The sequence below is a fragment of the Mus caroli genome, unplaced genomic scaffold (genome assembly GCF_900094665.2).
Source record: "Mus caroli unplaced genomic scaffold, CAROLI_EIJ_v1.1 scaffold_9968_1, whole genome shotgun sequence".
Lineage (NCBI taxonomy): Eukaryota > Metazoa > Chordata > Mammalia > Rodentia > Muridae > Mus > Mus caroli.
This window is the reverse complement of record NW_018390756.1, coordinates 9,674-30,554: the sequence shown is the minus strand read 5'-3', so window position 1 is coordinate 30,554 and position 20,881 is coordinate 9,674. Positions and strand designations below refer to the sequence as shown.

General features: G+C 39.6%; 1 pseudogene and 1 gene segment (V, D, J or C); one reads left to right on the top strand and one right to left on the bottom strand.

Moving 5' to 3' along the window:
- Positions 1–409: 409 nt before the first annotated feature.
- On the bottom strand, positions 410–979 carry LOC110288813. The segment is given in 2 exon segments: positions 410–732; positions 910–979. Coding segments are annotated over 2 exon segments (384 nt in total).
- Positions 980–2,598: 1,619 nt separating this feature from the next.
- Positions 2,599–3,946, top strand: LOC110288816 (annotated as a pseudogene).
- The last annotated feature ends 16,935 nt before the right edge of the window (positions 3,947–20,881 follow it).

Below are 20,881 nucleotides of genomic sequence, written 5' to 3'. Positions count from 1 at the left end.
GTTAAGTGAAACATCGTGTTTTCTCTGTTTTATTGTATCCTAGATTTTTATAGATTCATAAAATCCTGTGTGTGTGTGTACATTTACATGTGCCTGTGCATGTGTGTGTGTGTGTGTGCATGTGAGAGGGCACATGTGTATGTCACATAGAAATAGGTAGAAGAACATAGGATAATAAATTTGTTATGTTCATTAGACAGAATCTGAGCATGAGATTTAAAAAAAAAATAAAGATATAAATGTCTTTACTTCTTTTTTTTTGCCATAAAGACCTTCCAATTCAAAGGATCTGTTCATTAATTTTCTACCAAACTTTGCAACAGACAGGCATAGCAGCTGCAGGCAGAGGGGAAGTGTGTAGGTCTAGGGATATGTAGTGCAGGCAGCTGGTTAGAATCTCAGAGGAGGTTTATGTAGGAGGCTGAAGCACTGTGAGAGGATAGCTGCTATATTGCTGACAGAAATAATCTGCCAGGTCTTCAGACTGCACATTGCTGATGGTGAGAGTGAAATCTGTCCCAGATCCACTGCCTGTGAAGCGATCAGGGACTCCAGTGTACCGGTTGGATGCCCAGTAAATCAGTGCTTTAGGAGATTTCCCTGGTTTCTGTTGATACCAGTTTACAACAGTACCCACATTCTGACTGGCCTTGCAGGGGATGCTGACCCTCTCTCCTACTGATGTGGACAAGAATTTTTGAGACTGGGTCATCACAATGTCTCCATCAACACCTGAAAACAAAAATAGATAACCAGTATACACTTACATATACAAAGACTTCATGATACAAATGTTAGAATAAAAAATGACTTATCTAATGGCATTGTCTGCCTAATAATGGCTTCCTATAGGAAAAGCTATTTAAATAAATTACTTTTGAGATGTTATAATACTTTTAAATGTCTCACCAGACAACCAGAGCAACACGAATACAAAGACCTGAGTAAGAGACTCCATTTTGATGCCCATGCTGGTCTGATGTATTTCAGATCTCACTGCAAAGACCTGGTTTATAAATCATGCGCAGATGTGCTTGCCTCTAGGGATCTATGCAAAGTAGTTATCAAATAAGGAAGTAAATTATACATCTGCTTTAGAGTATCCAGGTTAAATAAATCTAAAAAGTACAACCAAAGACAGGAAGTAATCACTGGGAAGGAAGTCAAAATAGAAGCTCAAGGACCAATTTAAAGCTCTGAAACCACAAGTGTATAGATGTTCTCATGACAGGCTTCCATCAAAATCAGATATTGGGTGAGGGAAAAGAACTGAAGCACTGGGGTCAGCAGAAAGTCTGTCAACAGGCAACCTCAGGAAGTAGGAATTGGGAGGACCCTCCAGAATGCACCAGAGACCTGGCAGATGACTCTCAGGAATCAAAGGGATGAAATGACAAACAGTAGGGAGAGGGAACTTATAGAGCACACCTCCAGCAGGAAGACAGGGCATCAAATGAGGGAAGGGGGTGCCATTCCAAACTCACAACTCTGACCCATATTTGTTCCTGTCTGAAAGAATTACAGGGAAAGACATGGAGGGGAGCCTGAAGAAAAGAAGGTCCAGCAACAGGCCCAAAGTGGAATCCAGGTCAAGGGGCGGTCCCAAGGCCTGACACTATCACTGAGGCTATGGAGCATTCACAGAAAGGGACCTAGCACGACAGCACTCCAAAGACCCAATAAGCAGCTGAGTCAGATGCTGATATTTGCACCCAACCAATGAACAGAAACAATGACCCCTGTTGTTGAATCAGGGAAAGACTGTAAGAAGCTGAGGAGGTTCAACAGTCTCAATTAATCTGAACCCCCAAGACCTCTCAAACACTGGATCAACAATCAGTCAACATACACCAGCTGCTATGAGGCCACCAACACACATACAGCAGAGGACTATTGTATCTGTGTTCATTCAGAAATGATGCACCTAAGCCTCAAGAGACTAGATGCCCTAGGGATATTATAGGTCAGGTGGCATGGGAGGTGGCAGCATCCATGTGGAGACAGGGTTGTGGGAAGGAGGTATGGCATGTAGAGCAGTAGGAGGGTGGAGGGGTTGAATAAAATATGGAGTGTAAACAAAATTAATTAATTAATCAATTAATTAATAAAAAATCAACAGATGAGATTTACAGAAATAATAGTACAACTAGCTTTGGTTCAATCACGAGAAAATAATAAATCCTTTACAACAGCAACAGCAAAAGAAGAAAGAAATGGGAAGTGGAAAAGAAGAAAGGAAAAAGGAAGCGAAAGGGAAAGAGGAAGGTCAGGAAAGAAAGAAGAAGATAGAAAAAAGAAGAGATATGAGAGGGGTAGTAAGAGTATTCTGGAAGTCAGTTCCTACAGACACAGACACAGTCCTCCCTCAGCCAGCAGCTTGGCGCCACCTAGGATCAGTAGACATGATAAAGCAACAGACAGCTAAGTGCTCTTCAGGATTCAGTGTCTCCATGTGTCCAGCCAGACTTGACCCTGTGCTGTGAGTGTTTCCAACATTTCAAGGAGTCTGCATTCACAGTTCTTGGATAAGTTGGCCTTCTAAGGAGCTGGCGATAATTTAATTCCATCTCTAGGCTTTCTGTAGGCACACGGAGAATAATGAGCATCTTTACTAAGGAATAGTTTGACTGCTGTATCCTAGATGATGGCTTTAGTGCTAAGGACATTCTGAACCCAAAATAATAAGTGAAGTCTCTTCTTTCTAGGTTACCGACCTCGGAGATATTATAAAGAAGCATCTGACATTGCTAAAACCTCTTCCCTTTTAAAAGTTACTCCTTTTTATGCAGTCAAGTGTAATGATAGCAGAGCCATAGTTAGCTAACAAGACAGGATTTGACTGTGCAAGCAAGACTGAAATACAGTGGGTGCAGGGGCTTCGGGTGCCTCCAGAGAGGATGACCTATGCACATCTTTGTAAACAAGTGTCTCAAATCAAGTATGATACCAGTAATGGAGTCCAGATGATGACTTTTGACTGTGAAATTGAATTGATGAATGTCGTCAGAGCACATCGAAAGACAAAGTTGTTTTTGTGGATTGTCACTGATGATTCCAAAGCAGTTTGTTGACTAGGTGTTAAGTCTGGTGCCACACTCAAACCCAGCAGGCTCCTCCTGAAATGGGCAAAAGAGCTAAATATTGATGTAATTGGTGTCATGTTCGATGTGTGCAGTGGAGGTATTGACCCTGAGACCTTCATGCAGGCAGTGTCAGATGCCCAATGGGTATTTGACATGGGAACAGAAATTGGTTTCAGCATGTATCTGCTTGATATTGGTGGTGGCTTTCCTGGATCTGAAGATACAAAGCTTAAATTTGAAGAGAGCACCAGTGTGATCAACCCAGCTCTGGACAAGTACTTCCCATCAGACTCTGGAATGAGAATCACAGCTGAGCTGGGCAGATACTATGCTCAGCTTTCATACTTGCCGTCAACATCATTGCCCCCCCCCCAAAAAAAAAGGTAGAAGGAGGAGACTTGCTCTAACGATGAAGAAGAGCAAACCTTCATGCATTATATGAGTACACAGATCATTTAACTGCATTCTTTATGATCATGCACATGTGAAGGCACTGCTGCAGAAGAAACCCAAGCCAGATGAGTATTACTAATCTAGCATCTGGGAGCCAATATGTGATGGCCTTGATCCAATCGTTGAGCACTGTAACCTGCCTGGAATGCATGTGGGTGATTGGATGGTGTTTGAGAACATGGGTGAATACACCATTGCTGTTGCTTCTACTTTAAATGGGTTCCAGAGGCCAAACATCATCGCCAATGTTGCGACTCATGAAGCAGATCCAGAGTCATGGCTTCCTGGGAGAAGTAGAGGAGCAGGATATTGGCACTCTGCCCGTGTCTTTTGCCCAGGAGAGCAGGATGGACCATTACCCTGCAGCCTGTGTTTCTGCTAGTATCAGTGTGTACATGCCATTCTTATAGCTCTTGCCTGCAAGTTTAGCTTGAATTAAGGCATCTGACGGGGACCATTTAACTTAATTACTGCTAGTTTGGAATGTAGTGTTCGCCCCAATGTAGTATGTAAGACTAGGAGATAGGGGTCACATTTACTGTGTTCCTGTGGTAAATTTGAATATTTGTCTTATATGGATTTTCATTCACTTTTCAAACATGATACTAATGTGTGCACCTCACTTCAGAGTAAGCATTTGTAGCTTGCACATTTGCAGAACATGCCAAAGGCTTATGATGTGACCCATTGTGAAAATAAAGTATCTTGAAATAGCTGGGCATCAGAGAATGTTTGCAAGTATCCCTTAAATAAGGCAACAACTTCTGCACAGGCTGCTCTCTCACAGCAGTGGGTCTAGCTCAGCAGAAAGTAGAGGTGGATGAAACAAGGTTGGGTCATTTCTCTGTGTACAACATCAGTCTGCTTAGCCCATCCCAAGTGTGTGCAGTTGGCTGTGAAATCTGGTGCCCAGAGTCTATTGGTAAGGAATGTCATCTGCCTAGTGGCCTGTTGGCCTAAACACTTCCTAATGAGGACAACCCTGTTTCTTTGAACCTTGCCTGCAGAAACCCTGACTGTTCCCACAAACTTTGATTTCACCTGCATCATCACCTAGTGACAGTTGAAAGTATCATACAGCATTTGGGAGTCAACCTCCTGTAATAAATTCAACAACAGCGAGACAGACAGGCAGGCAGGCAGGCAGACAGGCAGACAGACAGACAGACAGACAGGCAGACAGACAGACAGACAGACAGAGAAATATGGAGAGGAATGTAGAACAGGAAAAAGGAGAAATATTGTAAAAAGAAAGGTTTGGGACTAGTGACTCAACTCAGTGGTTAAAAATCACTGGCTGTTCATAAATTACTGAGGTTTAATTCACTCCAAGCATTCATGTGTTGATTCTCACACATTCATAACTCCAGTTAAGCACACACATAGAACATATATATATACAAACATACATACATACATGCATACACAACACATACACACACACACATATATGTGTATATATATATACACATACAAACATCTTACATCAATTTGACATGTGAGCCCTAAGCTTCTGCTCCAACTACCAAGGCTTCCACCTGCTGCCTTCTTTCCTCTTTCATATAATCTAACCCTCTGGAAAACCAAATGAATCCTTTCTTTTTTTAAAATTGGATATTTTATTTATTTACATTTCAAATGTTACCACTTTTCCCGGATTCGCCACTGCAAGCCCCTTATCACATCCCCCATTACCCTGCTTCTATGAGGGTGCTCCCCTACTCACCTACCCACTCTTGCCTGACTGACCTAGCATTCCTTGACACTGGGTCATCAAACTTTCAAGCAACCAAGGCTTGCTCTCCCACTGATGCTAGATAAGTACCCTTCAGCTCATTCATTCTGTGCCCTTCCCCAGCCTTGAGTTGGCTAGACAAACCTCCTCAGACACTAGAGCCAGGAGTCTGGCCTTGCTACATTTATGTCTTCCTACCAGAGAACTGAGAACTGCCTGCACACTGAGCTGCTGAAGAGCTGACTTTGCAACTCAATCCATCTGAAACAAGAAACATAACCAACCCAAAACAAAGGGATGGGTCCTTGGGTTTTCAGACATATATTCAGGGACAGACATTAAAATTTTGAGCCTTGATCAGAGAACTTTATTTTGGCTCATTCTTTCTCTCACCATCTTTCCCATCCATCCCCAGCTTTCCTTTTAGGAACCCAGTAACTCTGGTGGCTACATCAGTCCTTCCCATGATTCCTACATTAGGATCCTTGGGCTCAGTCTGATGGTTGGATGTGAGAATTGCCATCTGTATTGGTCAGGATCTGGCAGAGCCTCTCAGGAGACAGCCATGTAAGGTTGCTGTCAGCAAGCATTTCTTGGCTTCTGCAATAGTGTCTGAGTTTGGTGTCTGCATGTGGAATGGATCCCCAGGTGAGGCAGTTTCTGGATGGCCTTTCCTTCAGTCTCTGCTCTACTCTTTGCCACTGTATTTCCTTTACACGGGAGCAATTCTGGGTTAAAATTTTGGAGATAGGTGGGTGGGCCCATCCCTCAACAGGGAGGACCATGCCTGACCTCTTGATACCATCAATATAGGTTCTCCCTCCCCTTTGTGGGCTATTTCAGCTAATGTCATCCCTATAGGGTCCGGGGAGCCTCCTTATTTCCTGGCATCTGAGACTTTCTGAATGCTACCCCCAGTTCCCCATCCACCATTGCTACACAACTCTGTTCAACTTCTGAACACTCTATACATCTCAATCTCTTCCAATACCTGAATCTGCCCATCTTTTCGCCTTGCCCTCTTCTCGTCCTTCCAAGTACCTCAGACCCACTATTTCCATTGATTATTTTGTTTCCCCTTCTAAGTAGGACTGAAGTATCCATTCTTTTTTCTTCCTTCCTCTTGAGCTTCATGTGTTCTGAGACTTGTATCATGGATATTCCATGCACTTTGACTAAAATCCATTTCTCTGTGAGTATATACGATATGTGCTCTTTGGTGACTGAGTTACCTCACTCAGGATGATAATTTCTAGAGCCATCAATTGCCTGTGAATTTCATGAAGTCATTGTTTTTAATAGTTGAGTAATATGCAATTATGTAAATGTACATTTTATGTATCCGTTCCTCTGTTGAGAGATATCTGGGTTCTTTCCAAATTCAGGCTTTTATAAGTAAGGCTGCTATGAACATAGTGGAGCACGTGTCCTTATTACATGTTGGAGCATCTTCTGCGTATATGCCCAGGAGTAGTATAGGTGGGTCCTCTAGTAGTACTATGTTCAATTTTCTGAGGAAGCCTCAGAAATATTTCCAGAGTGACTTACCAACTTAAAATTCCACCAGCAATGGAGGAGTATTTCTCTTTATCCATATCCTCACAAGCATCTGCTATCACCTGAGTTTTTAATCGTACCTATTCTGACTAGTGTAAGGTGAAATCTAGGAGTTGTTTTGATTTGCATTTTTCTGAAGACTAAGGATGTTGACCATTCCTTTATGTGTGTCTTAGCCATTTGATATTCTTCAGCTAAAAATTCTCAAGCTCTGTACCCCATTTTAAAAGAGTTATTTGGTTCTCTGGGGTCTAACTTCTTGGGTTCTTTGTATATATGAGATATTAGCCCTTATCAGATGTAGGACTGGAAAAGATCTTTTCCCAATGTGTGGATTGCTCTTTAGTCCTATTGACAGTGTCCTTCACCTTAAGGAAGCTTTGCAATTTTATGAGGTCCCATTTGTCATGATGTTACTCTTGATCTTACAACATAAGATATTAGTGTTCTATTCAAGAAATTTTCCCCTGTGCCCATGTCCTCAAGGCTCTCCCTAACTTTCTTTTCTATTGGTTTCAGTTTTATGTGGAGGTTTATGAGGTTCAGTTTATGTGGTTTTATGTGGAGGTCCTTGACCCACTTGGACTTGAGATTTTACAGTAAGCTAAGAATGGATTAATGTCCATTCTTTTTCATGTTGGCCTCAAGTTGAACCAGCACCATTTGTCAAAAATGCTGTCCTTTTTCCACTGGAAAGTTTTAGCAACTTTGTCAAAGATCAAGTGACACTATGGTTCATTTCTGGGTCTTCAATTCTATTCCATTGATCTACCTACATGTCTGTGTACCAGTACCATGCAATTTTTATCACTATTGCTCTGTAGTTCAGCTTGAGGTCAGGGATGGTGATTCCCCAGAAATTTTTTTATTATTGAGGATAGTTTGCGCTATCCTGGGTATTTTGCTATTCCAAACAATTTGAGAATTGCTCTTTCTAACTCTATGAAGGAATGATTTGGAATTTTGATGGGGATTGCTTTGAATCTATAGATTGCTTTAGGCAAGATGGCCATTTTTACTGTATTAATTGTGACAATCTATGACCATTTATGTGTAGTGAAATGAGTGCTTTGAGCTTTAGTAAGGCTCTTTTATGAACGTGTGTGCCCTTGCGTTTGAAAATTAGATGTTAAAAATTGACAGTTCATCTTGATAATTTTTTCCTTTGACTATTATAAGGTGTCCTTCCCTATGTTTTTTGATAATTTTGGTTGAAAGTTCATTTTATTCTATTTTAGAATGACTACTCTAGATTGTTTTTGTGTTCCATTTGTGTGGAAAATTATTTTCCAACTTTTTACTCTGAGGTATTATCTGTCTCTATCACTGATTTGCATTTACTGTATGCAGCAAAATGCTGGGTCCTGTTTACCTATCCAATCTATAAGTCTGTGTCTTTTTATTTGGGAATTTAGTCCATTGATTTTAAGAGTTACTAAGGAACAGTTACTGTTGCTTGATGTTATTTTTGAAGTTATTTTTATGTTTTATGGCTCTCTTCTTTTGGGTTTATTAGAAAATTACTTTCTTGCTTTTTTAGGGATGTTGTTCCATCAGTGTCTTGCTGCTTTCCATCTATTATCTTTGTAGGTCTGGATTTGTGAAAATATATTGTGTAAATATGGTTTTGAAATGGAATATTTTGTTTATCCATCTAAGGTAATTGAGAGTTTTGCTTGGTATAGTATATTGGGCTTGCATTTTGTTCTCTTAGGGTCTGTAAGAGATCTGCCCAGGATCGTCTAGCATTAATAGTTTCTGTTGAGGACTCTGGTGTAATTCTGATACATGTTATTTGATCTTTTTCCCTTACTGCTTTTAATATTCTTTCTTTGTTTTGTGCATTTAGTGTTTTGACTATTACATGATAGGAAGAATTTCTATTCTAGTCCAATCTATTTGGAGTCCTGTAGGCTTCTTGTATGTTTAAGAGTATCTTTTCCCTTAGGTTAGGGAAGTTTTCTTCTAAAATTTTGTTGAAGATATTTACTGGACCTTCAAGTTGGGAATCTTCACTCGCTTCTATACCTATTGTCCTTAGGTTTGGTCTTCTCATTGTGTCCTGGATTTCCTAGATGTTTTGATTTTTGCATTTCCTTTGACTGTTGTGTCAATATTTTCTATGCTATCCTCTGCACCTGAGATTCTTTCTTCTATCTCTTATATTCTGTTGGTTGTGCTTTGTCTATGGTTCCTGATCTCCTTCCTAGGTTTTTTAACTCTAGGGTTGTCTACCTTTAGGATTTCTTTATTGTTTCTAGTTCTGTTTTTTGATCCTGTATAGTCTTGTTCAATTCCTTCACCCATTTGGTTGTATTTTCCTATAGTTCTCTAAGAAAGTTTTGTGTTAAATGATAAAAGCTTCTATCTGTTTACCTGTATTCTCCTGTATTTCGTTAAGGGAATTATTTATGTCCTTTTAAAAGTCTTCTATCATCATAATGAATTGTGATTTTAAATAAGAGTTTTGCTTTTATCATGTATTGGTGTAGGCAGTGCTTGCTGTGGTAGGGGAACTGGGTTATGATGATGCCAAGTAGAACATGCAATGATAAAGACATAAAATTACAGTTGCATATATACTGAAACCATCTCACAGTGAGACATGTGACTCATGTTACAAGTGTCACAAGCATCATTCTGAGGTATTAGAAAATAAAAATGGAGTCTGGGAAAGGAAATAACAAAATGCAAATATTGTATTACTAATGATCAAGATCCCAGAGACATGGAATAAACCATGGCTTCAGTAGATTTTCCTAACACTTTCCTGAGCCCTCTCACCTGGTACCCAAAATAGTAGCACCCATATCAGGAGAACAGCTGAGTTCATCTCTGAGAGTTGGTCTAGAGGTGGTTTCTTAAGACACTGAAAATGAGCCTTAACATATATTTGAGCATCTGGAACCACTGGCTATTCACACAACATGCAAAGTTGCTCAGTAAAGCATGTGCTCAAAAGGACACCTGCTTTGTCTCAGGGATAGTTGGGGTTGGCAAAACCATTCATAGAGCATCTCAAGCACATACCAGGGATTCCATGACTACCCTGGTCAACCTTCACCCATTTCTTTAAAATAATTTTATGCAATTTATTCAATATATTTTAATGTTTCCTCCTCTCCCAAATTTTAGATCCCTCCTACCTCACTACAGCTTTTTTATGTATTTTCTGATTTTACAAGATGTCATCTTTGTGAAGTGAACAAAAATTTAGTCAAGATCTCTAAAGAAATAAAGTGAGTAACATAAACTGATTTTCAACTCACTGGACCCACATTTAAAGCTCTAATTTTGTCATCATTCTCCTCTCTGTCACTGTCTCTGTCTCTCTGTCACTGTCTCTGTCTCTCTGTCTCTCTCTTTGTGTGTGTGTGTGTGTGTGTGTGTGTGTGTGTGTGTGTGTGTGTAAGAGAAATAATGGGAGTGAATATTTAAGAATGAAGTTAAGCTCATATGTTTCATCTTCCACAAAACTTAATTCAAAAGAAAACTCAAAAAAACTGAAACTTCTAAAGAAAAGCAAAGGCAGAACTCTAAGTAGTGTATGTGTAGCAAGGACTTCGGAATAGGATTTCAGTTTCCCAAAATTTAAAATCATCTATTACCTAGTGAAACATCAGGAAACTAAAAAGTTCATAGATTGCTAAAGAAAACATAGTCAGGATGAGACGAAATCCACAGACAAGGAGACAGCTTTTGCCAGGTAAATGCCTAACAGGATTAATATCCAGAAGAAAGCACTCAATCAAAACAAAGAGTAAAATAAAATAAAATAAAATAAAATAAAATAAAACAAACTAACCCAAATAGCTCATTCCAAAAATTGGCTTGTTATCTGAAGAGTCCTCAAAACTAGAGATAAAAATGCGAAAGAGATATCTTCAAACTTTATTCCTACCAATTAGAGAAATGTAAATCAAAACAACTTTGAGATTTCATCTTGCCCCAATCAGAGTGGCAAAGATCAATGAAACATCTGACCTCAAATGCTGGAGGGGATATGAGGCAAAGGGGACCCTCACCCACTGGTAGGAAGGTTGCAAACTACTCTAGTCACTCTGGAAAACAGTGTAGAAAACTAAATAAAAATATAAAATAAATCTATCATATTACTCAACTATTACAATCCTTCCATAAGCACAAAAGAGTCTATCAACCCCCTGTTCCACAGATACTTCCTCATTACGTACATTGAAAACCTAAATGTTCTTTATCAGACAAGAGGATAATGTTGCCCATATACACTATGAAATATTATTCAGTCATAAAAAATAATATTTGAAGGTAATTGAAAGAAATAGTAGAGATTATAATATGTGAGGTAACCCACGCCCAAAAAGACAAACAGCACATATTCTCTCATCAGAAACTACTAGTTCTGCCGGGCGTGGTGGCGCACGCCTTTAATCCCAGCACTCAGGAGGCAGAGGCAGGAGGATATCTGATTTCGAGGCCAGCCTGGTCTACAAAGTGAGTTCCAGGACAGCCAGGGCTACACAGAGAAACCCTGTCTTGAAAAAAAAAAAAAAGAAAAGGAAAAAGAAACTACTAGTTCCAAATCCACATTCAAGTCTATAACCCAGAGTAACTGAAGAACCTATAAAGTTAAAATGGGATATCTGGAGATATAGCTTAGTGATTAAAACACTAAGAACACTAGCTGCTCTTCTAGAGGTCCTAAGTTAAAATTCCAGAAAACACATAGCAGCTCACAAACACCTATAATGTAATTCTTTGCACTTTTCAGGTATGCAGGCTCACATGCAAATATACTGCTCAAACACATTAATGAATAAATCTCTGGGAAAAGGAAACAATAGGTAGGAGAATATAAGTGATTCAAGGTGGAAAATAGGTATTTTAACTAGGTGTAGAATGAGAAATATAGAAGGAGATCAGAGAATAAAATGACAGAAAGGGTGTCTGGAAAAGTCCTAAAAAGTCATGATTAAGTATCTACCTATAAAACCTCTCTCTCTCTCTCTCTCTCTCTCTCTCTCTCTCTGTGTGTGTGTGTGTGTGTGTGTGTGTGTGTGATGTATATGTTATACTTATTAATTTAAATAAATTTTTCTGATTTATGCTGATAATAATCTCCTCAAGATCCATAGACAATTTTTACAAAGGCATAAAATGTTCTCATTTTGTCATAAGCTATTGTTGCCTTTGGTTGCCATCCAGAGGAAGAGGAAGGTAAGTCCCTATTGCATTTTGTACAAGGACCTAGAGGACTCAATTCGGATATTACCCAAATATATGCCCTCTTAGAGAAATAGCTTTCATAATAAAAGAAAGCACCATAAATCTTCCAAATGAAGAAGGTAATCAATAGTCGTTTCCAGTTATAATGTCTTTGTACCACAGCAATGTCCAGCATGCATGATAACCCCAAGGGTGCAATAATGATATGTATATACTTTGGCAGTAACCTGCAGCTCTCTGATTGAACTTAAAGCCCATTCAACAAGAGGTAAATAATGCCTAGTACTGGAAACAGTCTTAATAACTATTTCCTTGGTCATGGTGTCTCTTCACAGCAGTAAAACCCAAACTAAGAGAACCCCTAATCTAATTTTTATTCACTAGACATTTAATTCCAAGCTATGCTCCCCAAATAATTGCTGTTTGAATCTTGCCCCGGTTGCCTTTGCTCCAGCAGTCTATCCTGATAGGCTCAGGCACATGCTGCTGGTCCATCACATCTAATGGAAACCTTCTGTTATATCCATCTTCTTCCTCCTTCACTCTCCTTCACTCTTCTTCACTCTCATTCATGCTTATAGTACCTATCTGTGACGCCCTCCGCAGCCTGGTAACTGTAATTCCACCTCTTCTATTCTCCCCAGTAATTGGCTGTACTCGTTTTATTTTAACCAATAGCTTTAAATTGGGAAACAATGTTTACATAACATCCCTTGCTATATACAAAGATCTGCTTGTTGGGAACAACCAGGTTTTGGTGGGGGCAGTATTTAGCATTTAAATAGCATATGAATACACAGCATCACCAGACTGACCACCAACAGACACTATTTCCACAGGCCTGACTTATGGCTTGTTGGTTGCTTTGTTTGTTTATTTGTTTGTTTTAATTACTGTTGTATGTTTGGCTTTCAATATATTTAATAAAATGTTTTCTCTAATAGTTGCTGATTCTATGATAAAATACCACGATCAAAAGCAACTCATTTTGGCTTACACTTCCATGGGGGCTAGAAGGTCACAATGGCAGGGACAGCACAATGATAAGAGACCTGAGCAGGAAGCTGAGCGATCCCATCTCAAACTCTACACATTGGAATCAAAGCCTGATATGAATGTGTGATGAGACAATGAACACTCAAAATCCAGCAACAGTGACCTACTTCCCCCAGCAAGGCTCTACATTTCCAAAGTTCCTTAACCTTCCCAAGTGTTCAAATCCATGAGTCCATGGGGGGATTGAGCATTCATTCAAACCACCACATCTTTTAACATTTTAATTGATTCTCCATACTATTAACCTACAGGAACTGTTGGTATTAAAAGTTTTCTTATGATGTTTTAAAAATCAAACTAACTATTAAACTACTCTAAATACTGTGACTTGGGAGACAATAATTTGGGATTTTCAGTGCTAGCTTCCAAGGACAATGTGATGTAGAGTAGTGGATATTCTGAACTCTGAATAGGACACAAGGAATTATTCTTCAATCTGAGATTGTCAGGCTAACCCAGCATTAGCTTAAGGACTAGAGGAAAGGAAGATCCTTCTTTACTCACAGTAAAGTAATTTCATCCATTTGTTTACATTCCCACCAATCATCTGCAGTTCATACTCAACTGTATCCACCTTTTTAGTCAATTTATAGATTTGACTTAAAGGCTATTTAGTGGGTATAACTTCCACCCTAAGATCTGTTTCAGGCCATCTCCTTTTACTTTGCAAAAAACAAGTGGTTTGATAACAGAATAATTATGTAAGATGTATTATTGCTTGGTTAATTTTGAGTGAGTAAAGTGTTCCTGGAGCAATGTCACACAGTGCATCCACAGAGACTTCAGAAAGACTAGGATGGAATGAGTCAAACAATGGGACTTAAAATTCCTTTGGATGTGCTTGAGTTACTCTAGCAAACTTTCTGCTGATCTTAACCCTCAGAGACTCCCCTCATTTTCAGAAAAATGTCTATCTCATGTTTTCACCAATTTTTTTTGAAAACTGTGTTGATTTATGACTTTTGTTGTTCAATTATTATAAAAACTTCATAAAACTGATGCCAGGTTGAATATGATGAAACTAAATACGATGTTTGAGGAAACTTGAATCTCCTTTCCAGGGACAGAGCACCATTCATATGTGCCTCTAGATTAAACTATCTCTTATATCCCCTTTGAGATGAGAGTTGTGGTTTTGCACCACTGAGGACTACATACCTGATCCTGATTTGTAAAACTAAAGCTGATGTTTCACTTGGCTGAGTCCTGCTCTGCAAGGTGGGAGTTGAGTGCCAAGAGACAATGACCTTGGAAGAGGCAGCAACGCGTAGTACAGACACAAACAAACATTTTCTCGTACTAGGAGGAGAACTGAGATGTTGAATCCAGTAAATATAGAGAGAGATGTCTATCTAATCATCCTCCTCCTCAAACAAACCATGGTACCCACAAATGCAGAAAGACAGAGTAGAGAGTAAGCTCCCCTCAGCAAGCTAACATTACTAAGTGAAGAGACTAGAGTGACAGGAAACATCTATGTAACATTATTTGAGAGTTCTTTGAAAAACTATGTGATTTGTTAATATACGTAATAAAAAAGAAATAACTGCTCAAGTGAAAATGCATCCCACTGGGGAAAATGCTGATGATTTTGTCCGATTCCATTTCACTATTTCTCTTTATTTAATGAAAAAACTTTACTTATCAAGGACCAAACTCATCCCAGGGATAAACTGAGAACGATTAGCCACCGTCCTGGGTTGTTAGATTAATTCTTCCTGGGTCACAGTTTAGCAACATCCCCAGATAGAGGATGAACAAAGCATTCCAGAATAGCAGGGTCAGGGCTGCACAGTCACAGAAGCATCTGAGCCTTGTCTGAGACTTCGCACAAAGCAGCCTTGGGCATTATACTCCAGTCACTGTTGCAGCTGAGAGGCAACTAATAGCCCCACACTGCAAAAGTAATAATTCATGAAGCAGTCTCCCTTGGCAATTGACTGCTGCTTACCCTGGACTTGGCCATAGCTGTCACATGATAAGCATAGCATCTGAGACACTAGCAGAGGAAATTCTCAAGGATAAAGGCAGGCAGTAGTTGAGAGACTGTGGTAGCATTGGCAGCAGGTGTTACTACAACCCTCCTTACTGATTACTTAGCCTTCATCCTCATCTGTGTTTGCTTTTATATCTCTCACTGCCCACTTCCTGTAATCATGGATTATAAATAAAGCTTTTTGCTGAGTCAGAACATCCTCAGAATCTTGAGAGGCAGCAAGATGGTGACAGCCTCACTCTACCTCGTCCTTCTCCTCCTATGTTTGACAGGTAACATAATAGAAGAGGAGAACTTTTTCCTTGAAGATGCTTTGAAGAGTGCTAAGGAGTAAAAGCCATCCTCAGCACAGATCTGGCATGTCCTGGCCTCCTAATACTGGGAACCTCTGTTCCACATCTCACAGCCTCTCTGATCTCCCATGTGTCTCTGGTTACAGCTTCCAATGGGCAGATCATGCTCACCCAGCAAACAGAGTTCCTTTGGGTTTCTCCAGGAGAGAGAGTCTTCATTACCAGCAGGGCCAGTCAGAGCCTCCTCTACACAGATGGAAAGCACTACCTATCCTGGTACCAGCAGAGACCAGAGCAGACCATCAAAGCCCTTATTTACCATGCTTCAGTCAGGACTGATGGAGTCCCCACCAATTTCTTTAACAGTGAATCTGCAACAGAATTCACCCTCACTATTGAAGATCTTCAACCTGAGGACTTTGCACTTTATCACTATCTTCAAACAATGACGGGCCCTTCCACAGTGATTGAGTCTTGGACAATAACTCCCCATCTGCCTGCTTCCCCAACCTGCCCTGGACTCTGGGACTCCTCTGAAATAAACAGCTGGGGAGTCTGTGCAGACAGTAAAAAACAACTTACTGGCACCAACAGACTGCTACATGGAATGGTCTCATCTGCCTAGTCCCCTCTGTGATCTTCAATGTTTGCAAGGAAAAGACTTAAAAGGCATTGGATCAAATCTTAAAAAGCAGAAGAAAAACAGGATGGATTGGTTCATAGTCATTCTCTTTCTCTCTACCCCCAATCTCTCCCTCCCCCACCCATCTTCCTCTAGTCTCCTTTGGTCACTGGGGCATCTCCTCCTCCAGCTCACAATCACCTTCCAACTTCTCTCAGCCTGTCTCTTTGGGACAGACCTTTCCCTGTGGGTTTTCTTCCTCATGATGTTGCATGCAAATAACATGATTTAAAGCCATATCTCAGGAATTAGAAAACCATTGCTTAGCTGCTGTATTCCCCAGAGTAATAGAAACTGTCTTTCATGTTACTTTTTGTATAGAGAGAACTTTGATGTAGACAGGAGGAAAAAAGTATACTTTACCACAGGAAAATCAGGAATTATTACTAGTAGAGCAGAAGCTCAACAAAGGTCAATAGAAAATTCTCCAAGGTTCTCATTGCTGGTTGTTGCTACATTGGAGATGAGTTCAGTGAGTGTGAGCCATGCCTGTTGACTTTACAGTGGACTTGTATGTTATATTTAGGAACACAGTTACTCTATGCTGTGTAATGTTTAGCACTTTTTTGTCAACTTAACATAGCTGGGGAGAAAGAACTTTAACTGAGGTCTAGCTTTTATAGGATTATAAGTACACAAGTCTGTAGGGGTATTTTTAAATTAATTATTTTTGTGGGTGGGTCCAGGACAGACAATAATAAATATTTCTGATGTTATTCTACTGATTCTATGAGCTGCACCCATAGTACTTGGTGCTCTTGCCTTGCCTTGCATATAGCATCAAGAACTGCACTTCTGCTAGGTATGAAGATGTACTTTAGTAATCCAAACAAGTAACAATCTGAGCCAGGAGGATCTTGAGATTGCAGCCCTCTAGGACACAAAACTTGAGTTACACAGATGACCAAATCTTCTGCCCAGCTCCAAACCCACATTTTCATCTATTTTTGCTCATAGTCCTGCTAATACATACTTTTATTTATAACATCTTTTTTCTCTCTCTTTTTTTTATTAACTTCTAACTTAGCTTTCTATTCATTTATATTGGTATTTTTCCTTCAGTGCAGCAGAATGACCCTCTCATCATGAAAGGAAATCTTCTCTCCCTAAATCCTGATGGTGGAATAACAATTGGCTCATATGTTTGTACATGTCAGGCTTAAGACAGAGTCATGGTTCAACTCTTGTTTTTTGTTTGTTTGTTTGTTTGTTTTTCGTTTTTTATTTGTTTTGGTTTTTTCTGTTGTTTTTTTTTTAATTAAACTTCAAAGTAGTTTTAATTTTTACTTCCATGATAGATAAGAATGTCTAATTCTGTTAAAAAAAGTATTTACTTGCTATTTCTATTTCTTCTTTTGTGTAGCACCAGCTAAGTTCTTTTTTTTTTAATGGATATTTTATTTTATTTTATTTACATTTCAAATGTTATCTACTTTCCAGTTTTCACCTCTGCAAACCCTCTATCCCTTTCTCTGCTTACCCTGCTTTGAAGGGTTCCTCCACCAACCTACCCACTCCTCCCTCACTGCCTTAGCATTCCTCTACAGGGGGCATTAAGCCTTCACTGGCCCAAAGGTCTCCCCTTCCATTATGCCAGGTAAGACCCCTTCAGCTCCTTCATTCTTTCCTCTAACTCTTCCATTACGGTCTCTATACTCCTTTGGATGGTTGGCTGTGAGCATCCACATCTGTATTTGTCAGGATCTGGCAGAGACTCTGAGGAGACAGCTGTGTCAGTCTTCTGTCAGCAAAAACTTTGTGGCATCAGCAATAGTGTCTGGGTTTGGTGTTTGCATGTGGGATGGATCCTCACGTTGGGTAGTCTCTAGATGTCTGAAAGATTAGGAACTAATGTTAGATTGGTTTTGAAAACATGAATTCTCAAATTATTAACTTAAAACATATCTAATCTTTCAGACTCCTGATCTTTTGAAAAGATAAATTAGGTTCCTCAGTTCTAACTTCTAATGACAAGAACAGAAAAAGTGGCAGTTGGGTGAGTAGGTGCTCACCACCCTGAAGGTGTCTCAGTGGGACAACAGCTCTGTCTTCAGGGTGTCTTGTTGGTCCAGCATTGGATTTTGGACTGTCGTATGGGGTGACCCTGCTTATTCACAATGATCTGCATTCCTTGTTCATGTCTCTCAGCTTCTGATGACATTTGCAGATTTGACTTGATACCCACTTGGTGGTGTCAATTCCCCTTGAAGCCAAAGGAAGACATATACTTTCTCTATTGTATAAAATCCAATTTCTCTTCTTGCTAAGGACCAGAATGTAAAGTGCACTGTTGCTAGAAAAGTTTGATATTATTGAGATATCAAAGTGACCCTATGATTCTGTATTCTTTGAAGTAGAGCATAATACAGTATTTTTGTCTTACTGTTATTTTATGTTTGTTTTGGTTTATTTGAGAGAGAGAGAAGAGGAGTGGGGAGAATATAAAGTTTGGATGGGTAGGAGGTAGGAAGGATCTAGAAGTTGGGAGAGGGGAAATGAACAGAATGTATTGAATATATTGTATAAAGTTATTTTAAAGAAGTGGGGTGAAGATTGACCAGGGTAGTCATGAAATCCCTTGGGATGTGCTTGAGATACTGTATGAGTGGTTTTGCCAACCCCCAACTACCCCTGAGACAAAGCAGGTGTCCTTTTGAGCACACGCTTTACTGAGCAACTTTGCATGTTGTGTGAATAGCCAATGGTTCCAGATGCTCAAATATATGTGGAGGCAGTTTTTCAGTGTCTTAAGAAGCAGCCTCTGGACCAGCTCTCAGAGATAAAGTCAGCTGTTCTCCTGATATGGGTGCTGCTATTCTGGGTACCAGGTGAGAGGGTTCAGAGAAGTTTTAGGGAACATCTATAGAAGACATGGCTGTATTCCATGTCTCTGGGATCTTGATCATTGGAATTACAGCATTTGTAATTTGTTATTTCCTTTCCCAGGTTCCCTTTTATTTTCTAATACCTCAGAGTGATGTTTGTGACACTTGTAACTTGAGTCTTATGTCTCACTCTGAGATGGTTTCAGTCTATATGCAACAGTAGTTTTTGTGTCTTTATTGTTGCAGGTTCCACTTGGAACAATGTGCTGATCCAGTCTCCAGCTTCCTTGGCTGTAATTTTGGGACAAAAATGTCACCATATACTGCAGGGCCAGTGACAATATAAACAAATTTGGCATAAATCTTATGCACTGGTATCAACAGAAACCAGGAAAGCTTCCCAGAATCCTGATCTATAATGAATTCAGTTGAACACCTGGGATTCCTGCCAGGTTCAGTGGTGATGAGGCTGAATTAAAACTTCACCCTCATCATTCATCCTGTGGGAGCTGATGATGTTGTAACCTATTACTGTCAGCAAGGGCTAATGTTTCCTCCCACAGCCCTTTATGTCTAAGCAAAAACCCCCCAGGGCTGGTACACACTGTGGCTCCATGACTCAGATGTCTTTCTCCTGAGACATCTCAACTAGGGTTCTGTTGAAGGCTTGTTTGAAAAAATAAATGGTCATGAGGGCATTTATTTCCCCTGTACATTGCAGCTTATAATTAATTTCCTTAGTTAAACTAATGTCTTTGTTACTATTTCTTTGTATATAAATGTATATATCTTGACTCAGTAGACATTAACTGCCAATATATCATTTGACAGGAATTTTGACTGGCTTGATCTCATGCAGGTAACCAGATGTACTATGAGTTAATAGATGGAATACCCATGCTATGTTCAGAGATCAGCATGTCTCAGCTCTCTTCACTGCTGAACACCCTTTGAATTATTTCTGTTTCCTTTTCCATGAAGATCCTTGATCCTTGGATGATGAGCAGTTGATGTAGATGATCCATCCTGAGTTGAGGACTAAGAGCCTTATTTATCCCGGAAACTTTGAGCAGTTATGAGTCTCTGAATTAACTACTACCCACTAGAAAAAGAAGCTTTTGAACAAAGTTGGACAAGAATTTTAGGTTCTCACCTAGAGCCCACAGTTTCTGAATTGATGGGATTTTGAACATATGGGCATACAATTTCTTCTGTGGCTCAGACTGCATACCCAGTTTGAACCTAGATGTTTACTACGATAACCATCCTGTCACTAGTTGACACTAGTTGTCACAACTAGTTGTCACTAGTTGTCACAGCTGTTGTCAAGTCTTGATGCCAGGTCAGTGTTGTGTCAAGTGGGTTCAGTGCTGAATATGATACTGATGTCTTTTTCCAACCAAGAAGCTGCACTGTTTCTGTATTCTTAGACCATTTGTGCTATTTTTATACTTACAGTTAGAATATTTGTACAGAATACCACAGTTTGTCCCCTAGCTATTACTAAAATACAAAACTACTTTAGATTTCTATTTTACTCCAATCAGAATAGATGACTGCCATGCACACAGGAATTCAAAGTTCAGAGAACATTGCAGACACAATTGGAAAGGCAGGATGTCAAGGACACCTTCTCTTTTCAGATGTTCATTGGGCCCTCTTCAACTTGTAATTATCTTGCCTGCCGAGACCCTGCAACTCACTGGATCCTCAACCCCTGAAGGAGAAATGCTTAATATTTTCTTATATTTTGGCTTCCCTGGGCTATAACCTGAAAAACATAGAAATATGGTCTCCTAAGAGAAGTACTAGGTATAATATATATATAGTTATAAGGACGAAAAGTGGTATGCATTCTCCTATATTCATATGTTTGTTTTTTTCTGAGACACAAAACCTATAATCACTATCTGGCCTCTATTTCATAGTAGGAACATTACTAGGATATCTAATTCTCTGTCCATAGATTGGAACTGGAATGCTGAATGAGAATTTA